This window comes from Serinus canaria, chromosome 11, assembly GCF_022539315.1.
Source record: "Serinus canaria isolate serCan28SL12 chromosome 11, serCan2020, whole genome shotgun sequence".
NCBI classification, from domain to species: domain Eukaryota; kingdom Metazoa; phylum Chordata; class Aves; order Passeriformes; family Fringillidae; genus Serinus; species Serinus canaria.
In genome coordinates, this window is record NC_066325.1 from 2629594 (window position 1) to 2656952 (window position 27359).

A 27359-nucleotide genomic window follows, 5' to 3' on the forward strand; every position below is an offset into this window, starting at 1 on the left:
AGGGAGGGAGGAGAGACTGCCAGATGGCTCTGCTTTGCACCTTCTTCAGTTTGCAGGATAACACTTTGTGATTTGCCATAAATTTATCATTTTCTTCTGTGCTGTGGAATGAAGCTAAACTTTTGGCCTCTTGGCTCCATCTTTCCACCTCAGACCAGAATGATGCAGTGTGGTGGAGGGAGGAGGAAGAATGTCTGCTCTGTGTGTGCAAAGGGAATAAAGGGGGGGTGTGCTATGGAAGGAAAGAGAAGCAGCTCATGAAGAATGGAACCAGCAGAGCTGGAAACACCCCCTCAGTGCCCACAGGGAGTGCCCACATCTCATTCCTCTGAGAGTCTGGCTGGAGCTGTCTTGGATCCATGAAACCAGAAGGAACTGCTCACTGATATGATCATAATCTGGGATGGAATTATAGCCTGAACTGATGAACTTTTGAAGGTATACTTGTTACTGTACAAATCCAAATGATACTTTCTTTGCTAATTTTTTTTGCTCTCCTCCTGCTGGTGCAGCAGAAAATGGTGAAGAATTCCAGAGGGGCATGGTGGCCACTAATCTTCTCACCAAGTGACAGAGGGATGTGCTGTGCTTTCAGATCTGTGCTTCAGTGTCCTCCTTTGTCCTTCTGGCCTCTCTTCAGAGCTTCCATGGAGAACATTTTAACCATTTTCTAATTCACTTTCACACTGTAACTAGTAGGAGTGTGATCATATCACATTACATGATTATTTTTGGTAGTTTCTACCAAGAACTAAAGAGTAATAAGACTATAAATACTCATTGCATGACCTTAATACAAACCTTCTAGTTTATGAAAATGTCGATTTTCTTTTATGATAATTTTAACAAATATAGCACATAGAGCAGAAACTTGCAGTAGGGAGCCCAGATTTTTTTTTTAAGTTCAAGAGAGAATTCAGTACAGAAAACTTGTCAATAGGAGGGGTTTGGAGCATGTCTCAACATTTGCAGAGAAACTAAGTTTATGCACATAATTTCCATATTCTGATTGAATTCTCAACCAGACTTTTAAAATTACAGTCCTAAAATTTGCAGTGAGGTTTAGTCTCCTCCAGGTTCAAATCAAATCATGTGCATGCACTGGGTTGTTTGGCAGGACAGTGTGGCTCTATCATCACAGAATGAAGAGCTTCCTACAGCTTGCCCCCCTCCCTTTTGTGTCTGTTGCCAACAGGAGTTTCTTGTGTAAGAAGAAACTTTCTTCTTCCTCACCTCCTTGGTGGAAGGAGGAGCTCAGCCCAGGAGACAGCCCTGGCCATCAGCTCCATCAGTGCCCTGCTGCAGCTGAGGAAGGATGCATGGTCCTGCATACCCCATACACAGCATCCACCCCCATACCCCCACGACTTCAGAGCAGTCACCCCCAAAATCCTACAGGTCCTTGTGTCTCCCCTGTCTGTGCCTTTCCCATATTTTTGCTGCCTCTGCAGCAGCACAGCATGAAGTGTTCTGTCCCCAAGGAGGAGGAGCTTTAGTAGGGCCCAGTTTTCTGTCCATCTCCCAAGCTCAGGGGTGAGCTGCTCTGTGTGCACATCTCCTTCAGCCACCCCAGTCAGGCAGGCTGGAGCAGAGGCTGCATACTGGCAATGGTACGAGCACTGAGCTACACTTAATAGTTTGCATGTGATCTAGATGCATTGTATAATTAAGTAAAAGTGTAAATATCTGCTCTCTGGTATCTGTGCACCTTTCCAGGACATTGTTACCTAAGTGGCTCCTTCAGAGAAGATGCCTGCAGCCACTTGCCCTGTGATAGGGCATTAAGTCACAGAACCTAATGGCTGCTGTCATTTCTGCCTTGTTCAGGCACAGCCCAACTTAGGTTTAGCTATCAATTTACTGTAAATGTGCAAGCAATTTAACTTCTACTCAGAAATGTATCTAAAGCATTAGCTTGCAAACAACTGTATGTGCAGAAGTTTGGTTTTCTCAAGAGAGCAATGTGCAAATGCTCTGAGATAAGATTAACTAAATCCTTTCTATCTGCTCCTGTTTTAAAAGTTCTTCAATGCTGCTGCAATGGCTAGAATCACAAATCTGCTTTTTCTGTGGAACACATCTAAATGGAAATAAAGATAGCTACAAGTAAGTATATGTGCTGTGCTGCACATATGAGCTCTGGTCAGAATAATGTCTTTAATGTAAGAATTCATACTTTTTTGATAGCACCTGCTGTATTTTTGGTACTCCAATAGGGAATTCCAGACTTTGAGAATAAATCCTTTCTCGTTTCAAATCCTATTCAAATGAAATTTGTAATTTAGACACAATGATATGATTTAAAATAATCTGAGTAGGTTGTAGCAAGAGTCTGTCCTTAATAAAACATTGATCTCAGACTTATTTGTCACATTTAACAAGGTTTTTCTTGCAAAGGAAGAACTGTCTCCAGAAGGTCTCGTTTAAACAATAAAGCAGGATGAAAAGGCTCCCTGTTTTCCAGACTGAGTTTGTTTTATGGGAGCAAATTCTATAAAGTCTGAATTTAAACAGAAACTCATCAGGAAAACAAGTATCAGTTTCAATCATCTAAGATTTTGGTTTGCTTGGGGGTTTTTGGAGGTTTGTTTTATTATGAGACTTGGTGGCAAATCCGCTAGGACTAAACATTGGCAGGTTTTGTAAAACAAGCTCAAGTTCTTTGAACTCTGTCTCAAAAGTGTTTTCAGGTCTTGGAGTGAATTAAGATGGGTCATTTAAAGCAGGAGGTCTTCTGATTGCTCTTTTCATAGTTCTGAGCAGTCTGTCATGAGAATCATCCCAAGTGTGCTTGGCACTGGGCAAGTCAGGAGTTTCCCAGGAGTCTCCTGCCGTGCTGGCCACGTGTGGCTGACAAATCCCTGGCAGGGATGGTCCTGATCCCTTCTGGCAAGGGCCCCATGGAGCCTCAGCCCCTGGGCCTTGAACACAGACAAGCAAGGCACACACTGGTGCCACTCCCCTTGGGCGGGTGGGCAGAGCTCTGTGGTGCCAGGGTGTGATCTGGCAGTCTCCACACATGACTTTGGAGAGCTTCTCCTGATGAACACCTGGGGCTGGAGCCCTTCCTCAGGCTTGGAAAGCTACACAAGAATTCACTTCCAACTGAGATGCTGCTAAAACATTTGTAGCAGAATGGACTGGTTTCAGGAGAGATGGGCACTTAGGCAGGATTTTCAGGCAGGTTGTCTCAACATGGGCCCTGGTTTCTTACTACCAAGATAGACAAGGCAGAGAGAAGAGGATTGCACAGGTCTCCCCTGCTGCCATGAGTTGTCCTACAATAGATCCATTCAAATTATTTTTTTTTTTGAACTGGTGATGGTTAGAAGGCAAGGGACTTCTTCACCCCAGAAAGGCTTTGAACTCACATATCCCACCTCAAGAGGTTCAGCTGAGGCCTGTAAGATTTGGATCATAGTCTGAGCTGCTGTTCTCCAGTTAGCTTTCTCTCAGTAGGTTCCATGTTTGTCCACAAGTGACCAAATAAATGTTGTGTTTTGATCCAAACCCCCAAAGAAAGAAGCAGCTCTTACTGCTACACAAGCCCTTGGCTACTGCACTGCTGTGCCACCAGTTTGTCAGGATATATGATCATTTATATAATATAAATAGGAAGAAGCTTTCCTGTTTTGCAAACGCCAGGAGTAGGGGGAGGTTTGGAAATCACACAGCATTTTTGTGACAAAGAGATCAAGATTTAATACTTCTTAACCATTGCTGCATGTGAACAAAAGGACTTTATTTTGTAGATTAAACATATTCTGGTGAGTGGCATCTGTTTCCTGTTGGCCCTCAGGGCTGATCCAACACTGCTTTTCCTTAAGCTTTCACAGCACTGCTCTGTTGCAGTAATGCTGGATAATACTACAACCAATATTGATTGTTCCAGGACTACAAAAGGTAGTAGCTGTTGCAAATACTTTGATCATCTCAGTTCTTCATTGAATATATGCTACTTTCATGAAGGCTTTAAAAAATCCCAAATAAATAGTTCTAATCAAAGGAGCACAGGTGAGAGTCAACCGTGGTTATGTATGAGTAGGCAAGAGCAGAAATCTTGCACCTGGTATGGGCAGGCTTGTGCATTCATAGCACTCAGCCTGTCTGTTTAGCAATATTATGATCACTTCAGAAAAACTGCATTTCTAAACTCTTAGTTTTGATTTTCATTGTTTTGTCAGCAATTTCCATATGATTGGCAGAACTTTGGATATAAAAGCCTACTTTAAGCACAGAAACATTAGATCAATCATGAGATTTTATAGCTATTGCAGTTGTATCCTTTTCACTTGCCACTGAATGCTGAAACACTGGGGATTCCCATTTTCAACTTGGCTAGAAAACGTAGCAGAAGACTTGCACAGATTTGTGTTATTGCTGTACATTTTGTGATAAACTGGTACACACAGTCGAGGCCTACCTGAACCCTTGAATTAAAGAGTCCATGAATATTTTCAGCCAGCTGAGTTCCCCAGCTCAGCTGGTGTGTTGTGCTGGCAGTACCTGGAGAGTTGTGTAGCTCAGCCTTGACTCCCTGGGTGGAACAGCCTTTTTTACTGTTGATTTTTCCAAGTGATAGCAGAGATTTTACACTGTGTGTCTGAGCACATCCTTAATTATATTACTCTTTCTCTGCTTGCTACTGGTATAGTGAAAATATATTTTCATTTCAGTGATTGAAGCCTCTGTGACATCTAACCAGTGCCTCACAAAATAAAACTGTCGCTCTCTTTATCTCTCCATTATTCCTTTAGCAATCTGATTGTCTATTTTTTCATTTCATATGTACATTGGCTGAAAACCTTAACAATATTGCACTATAAGTTTTATCTTTTTTATGTGGTAGATTGCTCCAGTGCCTTTCCAAATAATAGTTATTTCTTCTGCAAGTCCTTTGCTTGAAGACTTAAAAGTCTTTGTGTATCTACAATTACCATCTATTAATCCAAGAGTATAATCAATCTAACGCATCCATGGTATTAGAAATGGTTTGGATGTTTTCTCTAATTTAATCTCAGCTGCAAAATTTGAAATGTGAATTTCAAGCCCATCAATCATACCATTTTTATACATGATAGTACAGTGGGAAGATTGAGTTCAAAAGTTCAGGTGTGGAACTTGTTTCTAAGGTTTTTTTGGGTTACATTATTAATGCTTCTACTTGGAGCCCCTGTTAGTTATGTTTGACACCTTGGAATTCCATTCTGCTGGAATTTTAGCTCTTCTGGTATTGTTTTTAATAAAAGAAAATAATTCTTTTCCATCATAGTAATAGAAGAAATTAGGGCAGAAGGGTCAACCAAAGCCCTGGAGCAGATGAAGTCTTTTAATGAACTTCACTGAGTTTGAGATCTGTCCTTCAGAAAGGGGGATAAAACAGGTGCAGCTCACTGTTTTCAGCAGCCAGGACTGAAGAAGGCTGAAAAAAACCTGGCTACCTGCTCTCTCTTCAGTGTGGTGTGGGTAGGTATGGACAGGTATAGCCAAGTGGGTGAATAGTACATGACTAGAAGTACTTCTGGAGTGTGTGGAGCACTTGATATTTGCATATCCTACCATTCTACCACCAATACATTCACCTTCAGAAGAGTAAGGATAACAGTGTTCACTTGGAGATTTTGATAACTGGATTTTCTGGAAGTATTTGCTGCAATAAAATAGCTCAAATCATCTATCTTTTATTTATTTTTCTAATCTGAATTTCAGTTTCTCTTTTTTGTATTTTTTTTTAAAGGTCAAATGCTGCTGCCCATGTAATGTGAATATGTTTGAGAGGAAACATCTGTTCTTATGTTTGGATTAATAGAACCTCTTCCACCTGCAGGTGAGGCAGCCCTGTTACCCCAGGTACCTGCCTGTGGGCACCCACACATTGCTTGCTACTTCTTGCCTGGCTTTTTAAGGAAAGACCTATTGGTCAGATTGGTTTGGCTTAGATCACACAGCTTCAGCCAGAAAAGCAATGATATTCATGTTCTGTTCCCCAGGAGCAGCTGGAAATGCCTGTTTGAACAGAGAATACTGTCTGTACAAAAGCTGCCTCCAGCACAGGGGTGGCTGGGAGCAATTGCTGCTCTCAAATGCTCACAAGGAGATGGGAAGGAAAGGGGCACTGCTGCCTGTTTGCTGTCTGTGCTGCTGGGCTGAGGGAGAGACCTGGGGAAGAGGGGAAAAGAGATCCTTAAACTGATGAGGAGTTGAGCCTGCATTTGATAGTGTAGAGATTAAAGGTTATGTCTCTACATTCCCACTGATTTTACTGAGGTCACTGGAACCTCTCAGGGACTCAGCTGTCTGCCCAGGCACAACTAATTGCAGGATTGAACCCAGCTGATTATATTTGAAATTGTCTTTATAAGGGATCCTCCATTTTCTGAAGCTCTGTCATGTTAGTAGAAATCTAGCATTTTTACTAAATCTATATTTTGTGTGATCTTGGATTCAGAAGAGAGCTTGTTAAACTTCTATTTGTACTGTTCATCCCATTGAGGTTGCTTACCATTGTTGCACAAGAAAAGGAAACATATCAAATAAAAAAAATCCGTTTTATAGTTGGCAAATGCCTGTATTTTGTCTTTGTATGATGTGTTGTCATTCATCATCTAACCTTGGGGAAATCATGGGCACTCTAACAATGTAAGAGGCCAATAAAAAAGAAAATGATTTCAGTAAAATTTGAGCTAGGGATATGTAAAAGAGAAATGCCCCTGGGTAATAAAAATTACCCATGCATAATGGCAGTGGCTGTCTCAAGCAGGCATGCTGTGTATACCCAGAGCAGCTTAGCTGCAGCTGTCCCTGCTCACCAGGCTCAGGTGTACAGAGATGATGGGAGAGCTGGGAGAACAGGAGGTCAGGCAGGAAGCAAAGGACTGGGCAGCCAAGTGCTGGGTGAGTGCTTGTGTGTCTTTGCCCATCTCTGCTGCCTCTTTGTTAGAGCTGTCTCCTTTGATCTTGCCTTGCTCATTATTACTCTGCTACAGGATTTGGGCTCAGTTCCAAGGTTGAGGCCTGCTCTGCTGAATGTCTCCCATGTCCTTTGCCTGTTAGTCAGCCTGTCTCATTAGAGCCTGCAAGGCCTGTGCTGTGCTGCAGCAATGACATTGCTCTCTCTTGCTTTGGTGCACTGTAGGGGCTGTGCTTCTCTCCACTCAACAGCTGGGAACATTTTCTACTGTCATCCCCTTTGGACTTGCCTGGCATAGCTTTAGGAGGCTTCTTAATGTGCAGCTCCTTGGAGTTCACTTTTAGTTTTGTGAGGACCTAGCCACAGTCTGTGCCTTAGCCAGGCCCTTAATGTTCTGAACAAGAAGGGAGTTTTTGCCAAGAAACTGCTTTGCCAGCAAGTCCTCTTCTGACAGATTGCAATCCCAGCAAATAGTGTGGCTCCTGCTGGAGATCTGAAGTTTACTGAATATTTCCATTTTAAATTTTGCATTTTTTTAATTGCACTTTTTATTCTCACTGTTGCTCAAGCTGGCAAGGGGCATAAATCTCAGGTTAGGGCTAGGTCAATAGGTTATTGGGTGATGGGGCCATGTCCTTCCTCTTGGCCAGAGGTTACCACACATTTGACTGCCTTGGGCTATTTCTTGCCTGTCTGACCAGCTCCTAACAGGTAAGAGTCACATGCATAAAACAAGTCACTGTTACAAGGAAATTATTGCAAAGGGGTGGTTCTGCCAGCTAGCACTGGGAATGTACCAAAGGCCCCTGAACTTTGACACTGGAGTTAGAAAAGTCTTCCAGAAGCAGTAAATCAGAGCTCTTGTAGCACATAAAGCTCCTTGCAGATAAGTCTAGACACAATCCTCTTCTAGTGCACATTACCCCAATGACTCCTTATTAATAGGAGTCTCCTTCATTTCCATGTGGCATTTTCCATTTGCAGTGACACAGAGGATTCACAGTGAAGGCCAGACCCTTTTCCACAGCAGGTTCTGTATTTACTGGCCCATGCCCCACCTCGTTGTTCACTATTAGCAAATTCAATTTTTTATCTTCTTGTCTTCACCAATGTAGCCTGTCATAGCTCCTAGTGTGAGCAACTGTATGTTTTCTCTTTGAATCAGACTGTTGCTGAATCAAGTCTTTTATCTCCTTTTTCTCATTTTAAAAGGGTTTAGTTAGTCCTGCTGGCACCAATATTTGAGCCAAAAAGCTGGGTAAATGAATCTATGATGAACTCTGTGCTACTGTAACTGCTTTCCTCCAGTACCAAGCTAGGTGCTTTAAAAATAGCTGGGGTACCAGTGTGCTCCAGCACATTCATTTCTGTGCCTGGAGCAGAGACATGCCTGAAGAATCTAAATCAGTAACAACTTGGCTGACTTGATTCCAGCTGCACCAGCTGTTTGTTTAGGTAGATAGCCAAACAGCAAACACCCACAAAGCTGTTAACTCTGCAAATCTTCAGCAAGTATTTCTTAAACTACTGCTGACAAATTTCTGATGGGACCCTAATCTCCATAAAATCCACTGAATGATGTCAAAGCACCATTAGTCAGCATGTCATTGGGCCTGCTTTTCAGTGTGGCTCAGTGATTTATTTTCCCATTCTTACTGCAGAAAAGTCCAACTGGGAAGACTTTACCCAGCAAGGGAGATGGGCACAGCTTGCAGCAGTGATGAGCTGGTGGATGGTGCCCCAAGGTGTGCTTTCAGAAAGAAGCCTGACCCTGAAGAGGTTTTTCCTTCTCTGTTTTTTATATCTTTGGAAACAAGAGAAAATTACCTCTATACAGTCTTGGGAAAGCAACATTATTCCTTTTCTGCCCTTACTCATTCAAGAGCAAGGGTGGTATCACCAAAGGGATGCTGCACAGCTAAATGTGCAGTCAGCAGGAAGTAAATGCACAAAGCCATGTCCTAAATGAGCACTGTTAGATTAAATATAATATTGGAACTGTTCTGGTTTATACCTGCTTTAGTCCTCGTGATACTCAGCATAAAGCCCTGACAGTTATCACTGAGAAGAAGCTGGGGCCGGAGGGGAGCAGGCTGCCTGCCACAACAGCATCCCAGGGTGAAGCCTGTGCTTTATTGCTGCTTGGCATCTCCCCAGTTCTGGGATTCAGTGAGAACCCACACAATTTTCTGAAGCTGAATCCTTTTTCTCTGGCTGTCATATAACACCAGCCTGGACTAGAGAAGTTATTGCTGTCAACAGTAACAGACAGAAAAAGTTACCACTTTTTCTGAAAATGAAAACAAAACCAAACCAAAATAACCCGACACCTCTAATGCCAGCCTGCAAAGCAAGGACACCAGGCAACAGTTCAAACAGGGCCCTTGCATACAAACAAAGATGCCTGACAGGGCTTGAAGCAGAAAAATGGCACAGCTGTACCACCACATCAGTGAAATTGTATGAGCCTTTTTATTCTCAAGGATGCAGACAGATGCCACCTGAAACACAGTTAAACCACGCACATTCTTTGAGCTTCCCTTCTGAATCTCCTCTGCACAAATGGCATTAACTCTGCTAGTGCTGACAGGAGCCAAGAGAAGCTGTCCTCACAAAAGCTTAAACTTGTACAGAACCAGAGAGTGGCTTAGCGAAAAGTTTTTTTGAGATGGCAAATAATAATTTCTTAGAAATCCCCTTATATTTATGACTGCAAAATTAAAAACAGACAATGAGATTTAAATTTAGAGGCTAGGCAGCAGATGTGACTTTAGATATTATTTTTGTTGCCCAAGTTGATTCTCATTGAGCCTAATTTTCATGCATGCATCCAAATCACCTTGTAGATACCTGTGCCCAGTGTAACGTGTGCAAGGAGGTGCCAGCTTCTACCCCTGAAGAAACACTCTGCAAATAAGGGCTGTCTCTGCAATAAACTGAGTCACACTCTCATCAAACTGATAGTCTTTGAAAAATGCCTGGAAATGTGGCCTGTTTTTAAAATAAATGTTAGTCAGTTGATTCATTCAAAGGCAAAGAGGCAGATAACATCCTTAGTGAACTTTGTGTTTTTGGCACAGTTTCCACTGCCTGGAGAGAGGCTGTGTAATGTCTTTAGGGGAGAGAGTGGTTGTGTAAAACAGGCATTTTTTCCAGTTCAGAAGATAATTGAACTCTCTGATTCACAAGCTCTAGTTTTTTATCCTCTCTGTCCTCTCATATGTTATTGCACAGTCCCCCTGGTCCTTCCTAAGCTCCCAGGTTAAAGCTGGCTCATGAGAGGGACCTTTGGACACTGGGTAGTGCAAGTGGTCTGACCAAACTGAAAAAGTGCTGAAGTCCCAGGACACAGACAATGATGAGATAATCTGCTGGCCAGTTTCTTATCACTTGGGGTTTTTTAGGTTTAAATTGAAGGCAGGAGCCAGCTGGGTTAAATTTCCAGTCAGATGCAGAGGAGATTAGATGAGTGGTTTGCAGGAAAAGGAAGTAATTTATCTCATCATCTGCAGTTGGCACGGAGGGCCAGCGCTGGGAGGTGCTTTGGGGCAGCAGCACTGATGACTTTTGGCCGGGAAGGGCTGAGTTCACGCCGTGGCAGCCGTGGCTCCATGGCAACCTTGCTGACATTGCTGGACTGACTGTTGCCACTCCGCAGAGCAGCCCAAGAAAGGAAAAGCTACAGGAGAGGTGGTTCCTGGCATTAGAGGGCAGCACCATGAGATGCCTTTCTTCCCTAGCAAGGAGGGTAGGACTGCTTCAAGCAGAAAAAGAAATGCTGCCCATGCAAAGCCTGAAAGAGCTCATTTCAGACAATTCTAATATGGCTGTGTAAGAAACAGCAATTTCTTCATCATCAACAAATACAGATCTTGCTAAACCAGTGGCTTACAATTTTATTGTAAGATTTCAGAGTGGAAAATACCTTCCAGATAAACAATAATTAAAGAGGATTTTCCTACAAAAAAAAGTGAGAAATCTGACTTTAAATTGGTGTGAAGATATAGATCTTAATCTGCAAAAACCTGAAGGCAATAATCTTTTGAGAAAATATTTACATACACATATTATAAGCTTGTTTGGGGATTTGTTATGCACTGGGTGGAGAGTGTATTATGCAGACACTAATGAAAGAAAAAGTAAGCTTTGTAAACATGTTCTGTATTAAAACTGTTCAATATATTGCAAGGGTGCAGGTAAGTTCAAGGTACCACAGGGAACTTGCGAGAGAAGTGGTGCTTTCCCATTGTACAAATGGCACATGTTCCTATCTGCAGGCCAGACAAATTCTCTGCAACACAGGACACAAGCTTCAGCAGCCTCTTCCAATGCTTCTGCTGGAGAAGGTGGTGCAAAGCCCCTTTGGTTGTGCCCTTCAAAACATAGCCAGCCTCCTTCCTCACTGTAGAAAGAGGCTGTGCTTTTCAAAGTCAGAAATGCTGCAGGAACAGACCATGAGTAATGTGAAGGGATTTTGTTCTCAGATGTGGTGTCTGCTGTAACTCTGGTGATGATGTTGGGGTAATGGCTTCAGTGATACTGACTACATTCATGTCCCAAACCCACTGTTACAAAATTTCACTTTAACAATCACAGGATGATTGTTAAAGCTTACTTAGAATAAACAAAAATGTTCATCTATCATGCTAACTAGTATCAGTTATAAAAAAGGAGATACAGGTTAGTGGCTCATCTCTTATACCTGGCAATTAGCCATGACTGAAATGCACATACATCACATTTTTAATGCAGTATAAGTACACCTGACTCTTTAAAAACTAGAAAGGAGCCATGGTGCTGGGCACTAGGCAGAGGACACCTGACAAACATAAACTGTGCCTTCCTGGCCTGTGGGTTAGCAAAAAACATAATATATGAGCAATCAGACTGAAAAATCATTGGGAAGTCTCCTTTTATTGAAACAAAGCAATATGTTGCAATATACAAAAATTGATTCTTTCAAGCTTCCAGAGATATTAGAGAAGCATTACAGAGAACAACACATTTGCTACTAATTCTTAAAAAATCTTGACAACTCAAACCTCTAAAAAAGAAAGCCTTTGAAGCAGTTTTCATAATGCTGTTTTAATACATTTTGATGAGATAGGACTTTCTGTGGCAGCGATTTATAAATAGTGGTGGGCAGATTGATTGAAATGAAACAATTACAGTCTATACTAATGGACCTAAGAAAAAAAAAATCATACATTTTTCTGAAGATCAAACAATAGATGGAGAAGCTACTTTAGACTGTCATCCTTGATGAGCACATTTTGAATATACTAAATTTTCTTACTCTTAACTGAAAGTCAGTGGTGAGAGTAATGAGGTAATGTAATGATTTACCTTTCTTGTCTCTATAATAATTTAGTTCAAGCAAGCTTTAGGAAAATCACACTTTTATTTCAAGTTCCAAAAGATCAATACAGCAGTATACATTTAGTGCTTGAGGGAAATTTACTAAAAATCATTTCATGATGAAAATGCCAAAGGCAGATGCTTTTGTTCAATCTGTTGCTTTGAAGGGACCTTGTAATCTTAATTCCACATTAAAGACTCATGGCCATTATATCAAATAAAGGCCGTAGGGGTCCCTGTAGAATGATTCTATTTAAAAAAACCCACAGTATTAAGACATTTTAGCCTAGCAGTCTGCATAATTACTTTGGACTAACAGCTGATCCTATAATATATGAAAGACTTTGACTCAAATACATACAAAGTCTATCTGTTGTTCTTTGCCTAGCCAGTGCTCCCCCATGCAAGTGAAGAGGGTCACAGAGTGTTTCAGCCAGCAATGTTCTACCTCCCAGAGTTTTGGAGGAATAATCAGCAGAAAAACAGATCAAGCTGAACTCAAAAAAACAAATCAAGCTGAACTTAGAACAATTCCTGTGCTGAAAAATCAGCATTTCCCATTTCTGTTTTTGTGGTGGCATGTATGATATGGAAGCTTTCTGGATATTTAGAAAATTGGTTGAAACTTGTGTTGAAATCATATATCAAGTAAGGGTTTACTAGGGAGGGTGACTTTAGTCACTGGGCCTTGTGACTGTTCCCCACTTCGTGTCATGGTACTGGCAGCTCAATACTTCCTACTGTGGTACCACATTCTCAGTGTGGCTCTGTGATCCTTCACAGCAGCCCCAGATGATCTGGTCTCTCAACAACTGCATTTTCCCAGAGCACAAAGGAAGTTCAGGCACTGCAGCAGACAGAGTATTTAGCTCCAGGATTTGACACCACTCTAGGCTGGAGGGCAGAAGGAGAATTGATGCTCCCCAAGCACATGCTGAGCCTACAGCTGCAGCATCCTTCCTTTTCCACTGGTGCATATTTGGACTGCATCTGCCCTCGTTAACTTTGGATTTTCATCTATTGTACTCTAAAACCAGGAGAAAATGCTTTGACCTGTATTCACAACAGTTGTGTAATTTTCATGTCATAAAAGGAAGTCTATTAACCTAACATTTCTTTTCAGCTGAGATAACAGAAGCAATCAGCACTGATGGGTGCTGAACTCTAAGATCCTGCCTGGACAGCAGTATGAACAGTTAAAATAGAGAGGGCTAGTGCAGAATCCCATCACATGTTGCAGTTTTGCATCTCTTGTACAGCCAAACTGCTACAGTGGGAATTCTGAAGCTGTCTGGATTGCAAGATCAGGACTTCAGCGTGAGAGAGGATGTTCTTGCTCACAGAGAGAGTCCAACTGGGAGATAAGTGACAGTGATGGTCAGTCAAACCTTGGTGTGGAGGGAAGTGTTCTCAACTCAGCCTCTCAGCTATTAATGTTTACTTCTCTCAGTTGCTGAGTCAATTGCAGCGTGGAGAGAATCAGAATTGTCTATGTGTGCAATAAAGCTGGGCTTGCTCCCAGTCTGGCAGCCAGTGCCATTCCTGTGGCTGCCATTTCAAGTACAGCCACCTTGCACATGAGTTTTAGCTGTGCACAGTGTAGCTGTTTCATTCTTTCAAATCCTGAGACAGAAGAACAGGATATTTATTTTTCCCTTAATGAATGTAGTCTTATTTCCTGCTGAGATTTAATATACTGCAGGTAACTTATAGATGTGGTGATTGTTTTTGGAATTCAGGTAAAATGACCAAGAAGGAAATTAAAATAAACAGGGTAGAGACCCAGAAAACTCATTTCAGAGAGCAGATAGTTAAATGCAGGAGACCTTTACTCTACAGAGGGCATGTGTAGGGGTAGGAAAGGGGAGCAGGGAAGGATGAATGCCCAAAGCCACTATTGACACTATCTGGAAGAGTGGTTCTGCTGGAACCAAGCAGAAGGAAGCCTCTCTAGGGGACTGAAAACAGTAAAATATTTCACTACAGTTGACTTTTTTTTTTTTCCCAGTCTGCAAAAACTGAGGGAAGTTTCTTGAAATTCAAGAACTTATCAATTATTTCTAAAATGGGGCTTTATCCCTGAATCTGGATAAAGATTCAAAATAAGTAGTTACTTGTCGAATATGCAGTTCATGAAAGAGACTTTTCATTATATATTTTGTACTAAAGGTGTCTGATTCTTGGATGTAAAAACATAAAGAGCTAGAGAATGACTCCTTGACTTTTCTAGTTTTATCAATTTACATGCACCTATCCAGACTTTCTGAAATCAGTTTTTGCCTGTCGTTGCCCTGCAGCTCTCACACACCACTCCAGAGCCAGCTCTGCATGAGTAGCTGCATTTTTTTCTCAACTTCTAGAGGACAATATGACCAAATGAGAAAAAAGGACTTAATTGTGCATGTGTCTCAGTAAAAATGCACTGATTTTCATAACACACATGAACTTTAGGCTCCATGTATTTTATGATCATACTCTGCCTTTGCACTGTCCTGCATTCCTCTCTTTCCCCAAGTGTTTGTGGTGGAAGCAGCCAAATATTTCAGGTATCACAGTATTTATTTGGAGATCAGTGCCAGGCCAGCAGAGCAGTGGCATTAGTGAGCCGCCCTAGAGCAAGGACTCACACTTTGTTTCCAGGGAGGGAGGGAGAGTTCCTGCCCACCAGAGCTGCATCTATCTCTGCACAGCAGCAGACCCTGCGTTCAGGTCACTGAGCAGAGCTCCAATCTCTCATTCTTATCCGGTGTTTCATGCTCCTCGTTATTTGCTTCTGCAACTGCATGAGCCACTTGACATGTGAGTCCTGGACTATGATAGTTCCTTCAGGTATCTTGTAATCTTGAAACAAGAGCAAGTAATTTTGAGGCAAGAACGAGTAATTTCGGGTTCTGACAAAATCTGTGTGAGTAGGAAAAAAACAGCAGAGTAGAGCGAGCCCAAGGGCTGGCGATGGCTCCAGCACACCATGCCCCAAGGCTACTGTGAAACACATTCATCACCTCAAAATGCAGGTGGAAAACAGCTCTTCTAGGGATTACAGTAGAACTGCACATGAAGTGGATTTTTCAGCAACCGTTAATTGAGGAGAGGTCAGAGGGCAGCCATCCCTGTAAAAAGTTGTATATACATTATGTTATATTGGCTTCGAGGCCTGGATTGTTCCTTAGAAGCCAGCACGAGCGGAGAGGGCCGGAGATGGTCCCTCAGGACTAAACTTCCCGGGGTCGGGGGGTCCCGGTGCGGTGCCAGCCGGGCCTGTGGCGGGGCCGTGAGGAGAGCGTGGAGCTGCCGTGAGGAAAGCGCGGCAGGGTCGTGAGGAGAGCGTGGAACTGCCGTGAGGGCAGCACGGCAGGGCCGTGAGGACAGCGTGGAATTGCCATGAGGGCAGCACGGCAGGGCCTTGACGAGAGCAGCGGGACCGTGAGGACAGCGCCGGGGCCGTGAGGACAGCGCCGGGGCCGCTCCGCCCGCCCCGCGCTGTGGCGCAGCCGCCACGTGACGGCGCAGGGCCGGCGAGCGAACATGGCTGCGGCGGCGGGGTGAGTGCGCGCCGGACCGGCACCGGGACCCCCGGACCCGCCGGTCCCCGGGACCGCCGGCAGCCCGCTCCCTGCGAGGGCCACGGCGCGGCCGGTGGGGGCTCGCGGGGGGCCCGATGCGCCAGCCGTGTCCCCGGCCGGCGGCGGGGCCGGGAAGGCAGGGCACAGGCTGGTGCCAGGCTGCGTGCTCCGGACCCGGGCTGCGTGCTCAGGACCCGCGGTTCTCCGAAGGGATTTCGGGTTTTGTGCGGGGCGGGAAGAGAGCTGCGAAGGGTCCCACGGGCTGGTTGGCTCGCAGTGCCTTGTCCCCAGCCGTGCGTTATCCTTGAAGTTGTCTCAGGTTTGGAAGTGATGCCTAAAGGTGGCTTGGATTGCTAAGGGTTTCCCCACATTTTATAGTAAAATTCAGCCATTTCTTGGTGCTGTAAGAAGGTGCCATTATATAACTGTATCAGAACGAAGGGGGAAGTTTCCGAAGTTGCCGGACACGGGTCAGGCTGTGCCCCGGCTTGGGGAGGTCGCTGCCCCCCTCAGCTCTGCTGTCCCCAGCGCTGTGCGGGCGCTCCCTGCCCGGCACCTCCTGCCTGGCCCCGGGGCCACCCCGGGCTGGGCTGGGTGGAAGGACATGCAGCGGCGCCGGGACTTCAGGCTGTCAGCTTCACAAGAAACACTGAGTTGGCCGTGAAGAAAATTCCCATTTTATACCCTGAACAGTAGTTGCTATTACTGTTTGGTTGTATCTCCCCTTTCCTTGTGCTAGGCCTCTTGAGCTTCACATATGGGATGTGGAGACAGCATTGGAAAGTGTTTACGCTTCAGGCTGGTGTTGATGAATCTGTTGCTCAAAACAAAAAATAAATAAGGCCTGGTCAACAAACAAGTGGTAATTTACTGAAAGGTAGTTTCAGTGGTTTCTCATCTTCATTGAAATCTGGATCCTCTCTGTGGGATCTCAGTAGAAGAGAAATGGCAGTCCATGAATTTTCTGCTCAAAAAAACCCAGAAGCACAGAAAGTTAACTGACAAATGGTAGGAAAATCAGAAATAAAATAGGAGTTTTAGTTACCAGTATGTTCTGGTGGTTGCTTTACAACAGATCCAAAATGTTAGATGCATCATATAGTACCAGAATGTATGCTCTTTAAAATATAAAACTTCTGAAATAAGCATTGAAAATCAGGAGCTCCAGGCAAAGGAAAAATATCCTTTAAAGAAACAGATGTTGTTTAATGTTCCTAGCTATATTTCACTTGCAGTATAATAAAATAAAAGAGTTTGTCTGTGAGCTTGGGCCTAAGTGATCATAAAAATTGTATGTGACAGCCAGCAGGAAACTGTCAACTACTGTGGGAGGCCTTTACCAGACTGAGCAGTGGTTGAATGCTGGTACCAGACTGGAGAAAACAAGCGAGCTGAGCTTCTCTTGCCTTGTTTTGTTCTTGCAAGTGTCCACTTTTGACTGCAGCTAAGGTTTATTTGCAGAAGCTTGCGTAGCTTCTAAGAGGCGGAGGTGTGCATCACAAAGCAGTGCTTGTATCAAATAACCTTCTTTATCAAATGTGTAATTTCACATGAGAGTTTTGGGTTGAGTTTGTGGCTGGATGTGCTGGAGTCCTTGTGCTAACAGAAGAAGCCGACCTTGAAGGACCAGCCAATGTGTTGTATTAATTAAATTCTGATAACTCTGCTGAAGCAAGTCCAGAGGAGGCCACAAAGTTTATCAGAGGACTAAAGTGTCTCTCATAAGAAGACAAGCTGGGAAAATTTGGGCTGTTCAGGAAAGGAGAAGGCTGTGTGGAGACTCTCAGCACCTCCCAGTATCTGAGGGGGCTACAGGGAAGCTGGAGAGGGACTGTTCATCAGCAGCTGCAGTGATCGGGCAAGCAGTAATGGGTAGAAACTGAAAGAGAGGAAGTTTAGGCTGGATATTAGGAAGAAATTCTTAGCTGTAAGAGTGGTAAGATACTGGAACAGGTTGCCCAGGGAGGTTGTGGATGCCCCAGCACTGGCAGTGTTCAAAGCCTGTCATTTAGCAGCCTGGTCTAGTGGGAGGTGTCCTTGCCCATGACAGGGATGTGGGACAAGATGATCTTTGAGGTCTGTTCCAGCCCAACCCATTCTATGATTCTGCGATTTGTGTGTCTTGTGAGATATAACTGAGTGGTTAGAGATCATGGACCAAAATGAAAAGCTTGTAGCTTCTTCCCTAGAGAGAATTTTGTGGCAGTTTTTTTCCAAGGCCAAGACCATAGTTTTACACTGCTTACACTGTAATTACAGGTGTATTTGTAGGGTTGATCCACATGTGAGGCAGTTACATATGTGTGCCCACTCAATTTACTGCAAGTCATTGAACAGCCAGTCCTATGTGTGACATTTTTTTCTTGTGCTGTTGACTATTATGAGAGTTCAGTTTCCCAATTTTTATTTGCCATGGAAAGCTGGTTGTACAGCCATACACCTTTTCATAAGACTTAAATGTCCCTGTCTGTCACTGACATGTTCTATGAAAAATCTTTTCCTTAGGATTTTTTCCTCCTGAGTTGCTGAGAGGCCTCAGGAACAAACTGTAAACAGTTCTTATCTGCTGCTGTAAAATACAACAGGTGGATCTGTGATTGGTCTCATCTGGTTGTTTCTAATCAATGGCCAATCACATTCCATGTGTCCAGACTGTCTCGGTCAGAGACAAACCTTTGTTATTCATTCCTTTTCTAATCTTAGCCAGCCTTCTGATGAAATCCTTTCTTCTATTTACTATAGTTTTAACATAATATATATAATAAAATAATAAACCAAACCTTCTGAACAAGAGTCTTGTCTCTTCCCTTATCCTGAGACCCCTGTGAACAATGCATCACCTGTCGGTATTGTCTGAAAAGAGCTCTCTGTATTAGCTGTGGAAAGCTTGTGCATGGCTCATGTGTGCCAAGTGAGTGGATCTCTGCAGACAAAGCAGCACCTGTGGGTGTTCTGCCATGTTGTCAGTCCATCCAGGAGGTGCCATCAGTTTGGTGTCTGAGTGCTTGCAGGAGGAAAAAGAGAACAAGAGCTGTGGAGGAAGCAAACTCCTCTAGGCTGAATATTCTCCCTAAAACCTAGCTGGTTTTCTCTGCAGAATTCCAGTTGTGAAAGTCGGTGTATTTCCTGGCAAGCTCACTCTGTCTGAGGTGTGAATTAACATGAGTGCTCAGCAGGAACCTGAGAACAGAGCAGGATTTGCAGCAGCACTCAGCCCAGCCCATGCTGCAGGGTCCAGCATGCTCAGCTCTTGTGATTTCTACAGCAGCCTTAAAACAGAGACCAAGGCCATGCCTGTGGTATTCACATGCCCTCTGAACAGAGAGAAGCAGTGAGACAAGCAGAGAAGATAAACACAATTCTTATCTCGCTTGCTGTGCCTGTGTTGTGCAAAGTAGAATGCAATATGGAGATTGTTTACCCAGAGTGAGGATGTTTTCTTCCCTTGGCTTGCCAGGGCCAGGTGTGTGTGTGGGACTGTCGCGGGACAGTCAGGAGAGAAGGAGAGATGGTTGTAGTTCTGTGCAGTTGTGAGCAGGAGTGAGTGCCTGACACATTCAGTTTAGGTGAAATGTACATAGTGTAGTATAATAAAGTAATTCATTCACCTTCTGATGATGGAGTCAGATGCACCATTCTCTCTCCCCTTTGTTGGAGTCGCCTTTGATTTACAATACCATGCCCCTGAAGAAACTGTGCCACTCTAAAACAACTGCAGAGGCCATGCTCTACTGTGAGTTAATATTGTGGCATCATATTCAGCCAGGGAAAGTGCGACCTGTTTTGTCCAAGAAATAATATGCATTCACTTAGAGAAAACGTGCATAAGAACTATCATTTTGCACTAGAATGCAGTTTAGCTTCAGCATTAAGATCCCAGTAAAAGGCACACTTTAGTGGCTTATTAAAACTACTGGTATGAATTGCTGCCTGGTGTCATTATTTCTCCTTAAGTGTCATTTGGATTGTCAAAGGTTTTAAGTGTAATAAAAGCATTAATATTAAACTTAAGGGAGATGAAAATGTGCCTTTGTAGCAGCTGCCTCTGAACTCCAGGATGTAGGAATAGGTCTGGAGGAGAGAGGTCAGAGTTCTCTCTTTTTTCTTTTTTTTTTTTTTTAATCACAGAAAAAGATCTCCAAACTTGTGAAGTGAGTAAAATTGCAATGAAGGTGACTTTTTTCCTTCCTTTGAAGCAAAACATGAGACAGGCTGTGCTACAACCTCTGCCTGTTAGTTTTTTGTTGTTGTTTTTTTTTTTAATCAGCACATACAAAGATCTGAGAGAAACATGTGATATAAGGGTATCTGATGATGTTCTCTCCTGTCTTTTATAAATGCCCCATAAGGTGAGCATATGATTTCCAGGCTGTTGCATGTACTTACTCCAAGGGATGACCATGCTTGGATAACAGCGTTTTCAGCCTCCTGTGCATTGCTGAATTACTGAGCCACAGCTTTGTACCTGCAAAGCCTTGCCTGTTTTTAGTTTGAGGTTCACTATCTGACTAAACTTTCAGTAGCTTTTGCTAGGAGTGTATGAACTTGCTTCCTTTTTCCCACAGGCATGGGTACCCCAAAACAAAAGCTTGTGCTGTGCTTCCAGGCTGTGCTGATATGCTGCAGCCCTTGTGATGATTACCTGCCTTGGTGAGGGATTGTCAGGTGTGTGTTGGAAGGAATAAAAATAAACACATTTGGGTTTTGTGCACCATCAGCTGAACTTGTAAGCAGATATTTTGAAAATTGGATTAGCAAGAGCAGTCCTTTACCTTCTAAAATTACTTACACTGTTACATCAAGTGGTTATAAGCAAGTAAAATAAAGTATTTTATTAGGTCTTTTATACTGTAGCTGCAGTAGGAAATTACAGGGTTTACATTTCTGAGGTTGATAGAGTCTTTTAGGAGGTTATGCAGCTATAAATCAAAGGTTACCTTTCAGATTGCCTATGAAAGCTATATAATAATTAAGATGTGGAGCTTTGCTCCTCTAAGGTTAAGTACTTTGGTGGCTGGTTCATTTCTTGTCATCTTAACATAGTAACAAGGTAACTTCACCTTTCTGGCATCTCCTGGCATAGCTGGTAGAAAGTGACTATCCAGTCAGGCTTGGAAAAGCTTAGGTGGAGGGACAAACTGGACTTAAATTAGAGGATTTTATGGATAATTTTTATTGATCATCTCTAATACTGAAGCTCCAAAGCACAGCTTTGCTATTTAAGCATAAAAAACCACCCCCAAAACAAACTGCTTTTAGATTCTTCTCATAGCATCTGCTTACACTCCTCCCTCTGCTCCATATCCTAGAAAAGCTATAGGGTTTCTACTTGGAAATCTCCAAAAGGTGCACTTATGGAGCTGAAACAGACGTGAATGAATCAGCCACATATTCTTGAGGTACTTTCAGCATCTAAAATTACTTAGTAATAGCAAGCTCTCTGCTTTTAAACTGTGTCCTCGCAGTTGCAGCTCTGTTGAGTACAATCTTTCAGAAGCTTTCTGGGCTGTTTCAGCACGTTTGTGTGGGACAAGTGGAGGTGCCCAATCCATGCTCCTGTGGCCACGTGTATAGGTTCAGTCACTGTGTGTTCTAGAATAAACATACATGCATAGAAAAGAGATTTGCCCATCCTGTGTATGGGAAATGCTGTTGGCCTTGTCTGCTGTCCATCATCTTTTCTCTCCACTCCCTATTTCCCAGAAGGACTTGCTGAAGTTTGCTAGACTTACTGTAAACTTCCACTTCTGTTTACAGCACTAATTTTCTTCCCTCCTGCTTTGCCTCTCCTCAGCTGACATGGGCTGTGGTCACTTTGTGTTGCATTACCCAAAGGGATGTGCTGAGGGACGTGCTGTGGGCTGTAGCTGCAGCCACCCTTGTCTGCTGTTTCCAGCTTTTCCTTTGGTACTTGTGTGAGCAGTGCTTGGTGGTTGCTTGAGAGCAATGTGTGTACAACATCTCTTCCCTAGGAGTGCTGAGCCTCTTGTTAGTAGAGTTGAATTAAACTAATGAGCACTGTGCATCTAAATTGTGCTGACCACTGTCTTTGCCATTAATTGTCAATTGAAAAAATCTCTTCTAGACCCTCCTTTTGGCTGGGGAATGAGACTTTGAAAGTGCCTGTGGCGCTCTTTGCCTTGAACAGAAGACGGCTGTGTGAACGCCTGAGGCAGAATAAGGATGTCCAGAAGAATTCAATTGTTCTGCTGCAGGGTGGAGAAGAAACCCAAAGATACTGTACTGATACTGGTATTGTGTTTCGCCAGGTAAGAGCTGAATCCAAACTTCAAATTAAGAAACTCTCTTCCACTGCATGGATTTTTAAATGATTTTAAATTATTTTCTCTGTCTCTTCGATGTGCATTCTCTTGCTTCACTTAAATAAATTGGCTACTTTATAACATTGCTTCTTCAGCTTTGAGTTGCTCTTACTTTCAGTGCTTTAGTGCAGGCTCATTATCTGGTTTAAAGGCCTAAACCTGCTCAAGGCCTTATGGCTCATCAGTGTTTGAATTTAATCTTGAAGACAGCAGTGGAATATTTCTTCATTTTTTCAGTCTTGTCCGTGACCCAAAAACCAACCTTCTTTGTGTAATAAAACATGTTACAGTGGACCTCATTAATAGAAAAGTGTATTTCAGGGTTTTATAAAACAGCAGCCTATTTGGAATTTACAACATGTGTCTTCTTAAATTAGACTCTTCCTTAAGCTTCCATGTGTTATTCTGTCACAAATAGGACTTAACATGTTCTGGGGATGTTGGTGTAAAAGAACTCAAATTATGTATATCCCATACCCTGCATGGTTTCTGCAGCACTTTGTTTTGTGAACTTGATTGAACTGTTGTATGTTATGAAGAAACAAACCCAGTAAATTCTAATTTAGATAGCACATATCTTAATGTAGTTATTAGTCTGGTTTTAGAGGATATGCACCTTTCAGGGTACTAGAGCATATGCCTGTCCTTACCAAAATGAAATCCTGTATTGTTAGGTGTTTTGGTGCTTGCTTGCTTTTCTCTAAAAATAACTCTTGGCTGAGGGCTGTTCCTAGTGCAGCTTCCTCTTCTCTGGGGAAGGTTGGGGTTTCACTTCAGCACTCTGCCTTTGCAAGCCAATGAAGCTGCACTCTGCTTTTGCCTTGTCTCTTGTAAGGTGGTTGTTTCTCCCTGATCATGCATTCCCTAATTCTAGATTGGAAGAATGTTTTTTAATGTGTAATGTATGTTTATTGTGCTGAGTTAGCCTCTTTATGGTAGTTTATTAATCTCTGATCCTTTCCAGTTGCCATCAAAGGGATTTGCATTATTCTAACCTAAAGCTAACCAGTCTGAAAAGGTTTAGACATAAACCACTTCTCCTGCTCCAAAAGCAAGAGTTCTCTTCCAGATATGTGGAAATAGGAATTAATGTGTACTCTAGTGTATTTTTAGACCTGGGCAGAAGTGAGGTCTTTCTTCTAAGAATATATTTTGTTTTAATCTAGGAATCTTACTTTCACTGGACTTTTGGAGTAACTGAAGCAGGCTGCTTTGGAGCAGTAGATGTTGATACTGGAAGATCTATGCTTTTTGTTCCACAACTCCCTGAAAGCTATGCTGTTTGGATGGGAAAGTAAGACCTATCTCTTAACTGCATTCTAGTGTATCCAAGTACTTTATTCAATGTAACTGCCTGTAGAGCTCCAGTGTTGTGTCATTTAATCAGATTCCACCAAATCCTGCCCTAGGAATGATAGATACATAGAGTGATAAATACAAACAGGGATACAAAACATGATCAGCTGGTATTGATCATGTGATATGAAATGATCCACCACCATTTGGCCACCATTTGGGCTCCTTGGAATTGGAGCCCATGAATCTCTTGGTAGCTCTGAGAGGAAGGTGAACCATAAAGAAAAGTCAGCATCTCGTGTTAAGCCCAAGCAAGTCAAATAATAAAGCAGGTTTTTTCAAGCTGCTTTGCCAGTTTGCAGCGGCCTTAGCTAATGAAGCTTTCTGAATTGGTAGTTTAGCCTCTGATAGGCTTTTTTAAAATGAACTCACAGACAGGAAAATGTGCTTTTAATGCTATTCTATGAGTATGCCATAAACATCTCTCCATCCACCTTGGTAGTAAATACTGCACAGTGCCACAGTAGTGGAGGAATTGATTTATTTATATGTTCATTTATTTTCTCAGTCTTAATTGTATTTATACCCTCTACCAATTTTTTTAAATTTTTGTATCATCGACATTGTCTCAGATTGGAGATTGGATTGCTTCTAATTTAATCTTTTGACAAGCTGCTTCACTTCTAATTGAAGCTATCACTTATATTTTAATGCTAATTTTGGAAAAAGGAAAACAGTTGTAACTGATCCCATGTGCTGAATTGTGTCAGACCATATGGCAGGGCATGGCTGCTGTCTTCTCAGAGAGTTTATATGAATTTATCTGTCTTAGACCTGTCTGGGGACTGAAATTGTGATGGCATAAAAATCTGCCTACTGCTGTCTGAAATATTTAGGCTGTGAGCCACACCTGTCTGGGAGGGCAGGTTCTGTAATCACCCCATGTGTACTCTCTGAAATCTGTTCCCACTTATAGACAAAGTTTTTTCCTATCCTTTGGTTCTCTTCTGCTAGTTCAAAACAGCTGTTTCATACCCACACTGATTGTGCCTAATCTAAAAAAGCTTAAAAATACTATTGAAATTCCAGCATCTCATTTTGCATTCTCAAACAAAATATTGTGTTGCTTATAACTCGTGGCCTTTTGGATGTGTTGGTGCAGCATTTGTTATCTGTCCATTTACAGAATTAATTAAGTCCAGTTAAAAGTGGTTTATTGTGATTGTTTGTGTCTTCTTGTGGAGTATAACAAATGGTCTTTGTTGTTTTCTAAATTCTTCTCCTTACCCTTCTTGAGTGCCTCTGAATCTTGTTTTCTCTTCTGTCAGCCGTGGTCATGTACTTTTTCTGCTTGTCAGAAGTAGGATGGGTGAATAACTCATTTGTGAGTCAGTAGCAGTTCTGCTTCATAAGTTGGTTGACAGTGGGTACTGCTCACAGCTGGGGATTGTGTTCCTTCTCAGAAGATTCAATTTTAACTCAAAATTAGCCCTGAAAGAAAAACATAAGTAAACATGCCTTCCATGCACTGCAGTTTATTACCATAGTTTGCCTTGGAAGTGCTTATTTCTGGGCCCGTGGAAGGCACTATCTGCCCACTGGAGAAGCAGTCATTTAACATTAGTGAGGCACAAATCAGTGTAATGCTTTGTGTGGTATTTGAGGGGTTGGTATCTTACAGAGGTCTGCAGCTGGTCTGCTAGTTCATAGCACAGGGTGGAGTTGCTTTGCCTGGTGTTTATTCTGCTTTCTATTTCAGACAGATGTGAATTAGGGCAGAAATACATAGATTCTCTTAAAATTAATGCAAAAAGCTCTTTACTACAGTTATACTACTGCTGTATTACTAAATGCATCATTTGATGTGTTGTGCCTTCACTTCACTGAAGAATATATATTTGAGTTGCTTTTGAAGCATAGTGTGGGTAAAGTGTCATTCAGAAGGGTTAATCTTTTTGCCTTGAAGTAATACAAACATGGGGCTCCTTGACTCCATTCAGACTGCAGGGTGACTGTGGCCAAAGCCAGTGCAGTACCTGAGAGTGTTTGCTTGGAGAGCAGCAGGCTGTACATTTGCAAAGGAGACCACGAACCCTGAGATTTTCCCTGCCTCACCACTGTACTTGTTTCCATGAGTGCTGCTGTGTGCTGAGGTGGTGCCTGGGCACTCTGCTGGACAGATGGACATAGAATGGGGGATGCACCACTCTGGGTTGGGGTCAGCCACAGCTCAGCAGTAAGCAGTACAGGTGATGAGAGTGACTGCTGCTTTGGAGGTGTTCTGGCTGTGGTGGGACTTCATGCTGAACGTGTGTGCTCTGATAATGTGTAAAAATAGTTGTAAGGCTACCTTTCAGAAGTCCTTCTGTAAAACTGCCAAAATAGTTTTGGCAGTTTTAAAAGGAAGGAGAGATTTATGTACCTTCTCCAAAAAACCCCCAAAGCCTCCTAAGGTGGCAGTTGCAGAATTGTTATGAGGGTAATTGTAGGACTGGTGGTCCTGTGTTCATGGAAGTGATCACAGCAACACTGCTCTGGTTTTGAATTATGGGTGTGGGCATTTCTCCAGATGTTGGGCCAGCCAATTTCTTAGTTATTGGCTGGAAAAACCTTTTCAAGTAAGAGAACCACTTTGCCTGTCTCTTGACCTGTACCTCTGCCCCTGTCTCTCTGTCATTTGTAAAGCAGAAGCACAGACTTTGAGCTTAGTGGGTGGCTTTTCTGCTCCTGAATATTCTTCTGTTTTTAGCTTTAGAAGGAAGAGGTTTAGAAATTAATATGGTAATATAGGATAGTAAAGGCTTCAGAAGTGTAAATGTTTTGTAAATGTCCCTCTTTCTTGGCACAGTCTTACCTAATCAAGTTTCTGGTGCAACAAAGCTGTTAGCCATCATTTCTATTCCTAGAAAGCACTGAGTTGGTATGACTGCATGCCTTCACAAAGACTTCAGTTTTGCTAATTAATGCTGCACCTGCCATTTACCTCCTTAATTATAAATGACAGAACTAGTCAGCGTGCTGAATAAAGATATTTTATAAAGTAAAACATACTGTACAGCAGCTGCTTTATGTGGAGAGCATGCCAGAATGACTTAATAGCCTTGCCACATAGAGTGCTTTTAATGGAAGACAAAAAGTATTTAACCCTTTCACGCTCTAACTTTAGAAATACATATTAAATATATCAATGCTTCAGAAAAAATAAAATGGTGCTGTGGTGCCCAATTAATGGTGCAATTTCCTGTTTTCTCTGAAGCTCTGCTGGGTCACTGGTAAGCATTGCAGCTTTAATCTGACTTTAGTTGCACTCACTAAGTTGCAGCTTTAAATTCACTCACTATAAGTAATGTTTTTCCATGAATTTGATTGAAAGCTATCTGTGTGGTCAAAGTTGAATCTTGGATTAGCACTTGGAGCTGTAATAAAGCACACAGTGAAATGCTTTGCAAATGTTAGTTGCTTCTCAGTGACCTAATGAGGAAGCTCTTTAAATCATTGTCATAAATTTCAAGTAGGTTACAACCAAAATCAACCTTTGGTTTTGGTGATTATACTTGACTGACATCAGCAAAACTGAATAGTTTTACTGCCTTTTGAAAAACTGCAGAAATATATGGTTGTGGTTATTTTGTTTGTTTGCATTTTTTCCCCTTAACACTTTTGAAAGGATTAGATACAAGAAAGGAAGGGATCTCACTTTTGAAAGGATCAGATCAGTATAAGAAAGTAGCCTCTCAGTCTGTGTGGGCTTTTACCTTTTGTTTCTTATAGACTTTTTGGGGCTATGAAAATTAGAAGCTAAGAAATTGATTTCTTGATCTCTTCTTCTCAATGGAGATTGGTCAGATTTTGTGACACTTGTATTTTGAATGATTGTGAGTATTAAACTGTGCACAGCATGGTATGTTT

At 42.5% G+C, this 27359-nt stretch overlaps 1 protein-coding gene across 2 annotated transcripts in view; it reads left to right on the forward strand.

The window, feature by feature from the left end:
• The first annotated feature begins 15753 nt into the window (after positions 1–15753).
• PEPD (peptidase D) overlaps positions 15754–27359 on the forward strand; it is a 152474-nt gene continuing 140868 nt past the window's right edge. For both annotated transcript variants that reach the window (XM_030227782.2, XM_018920784.3), the window contains exons 1-3: positions 15754–15810; positions 21917–22100; positions 23321–23448. In XM_030227782.2, coding sequence (XP_030083642.1) covers positions 15794–15810; positions 21917–22100; positions 23321–23448 — 329 coding nt within the window. In that variant the 5' untranslated portion in view covers positions 15754–15793. The remainder of the gene's footprint in view (positions 15811–21916; positions 22101–23320; positions 23449–27359) is intronic.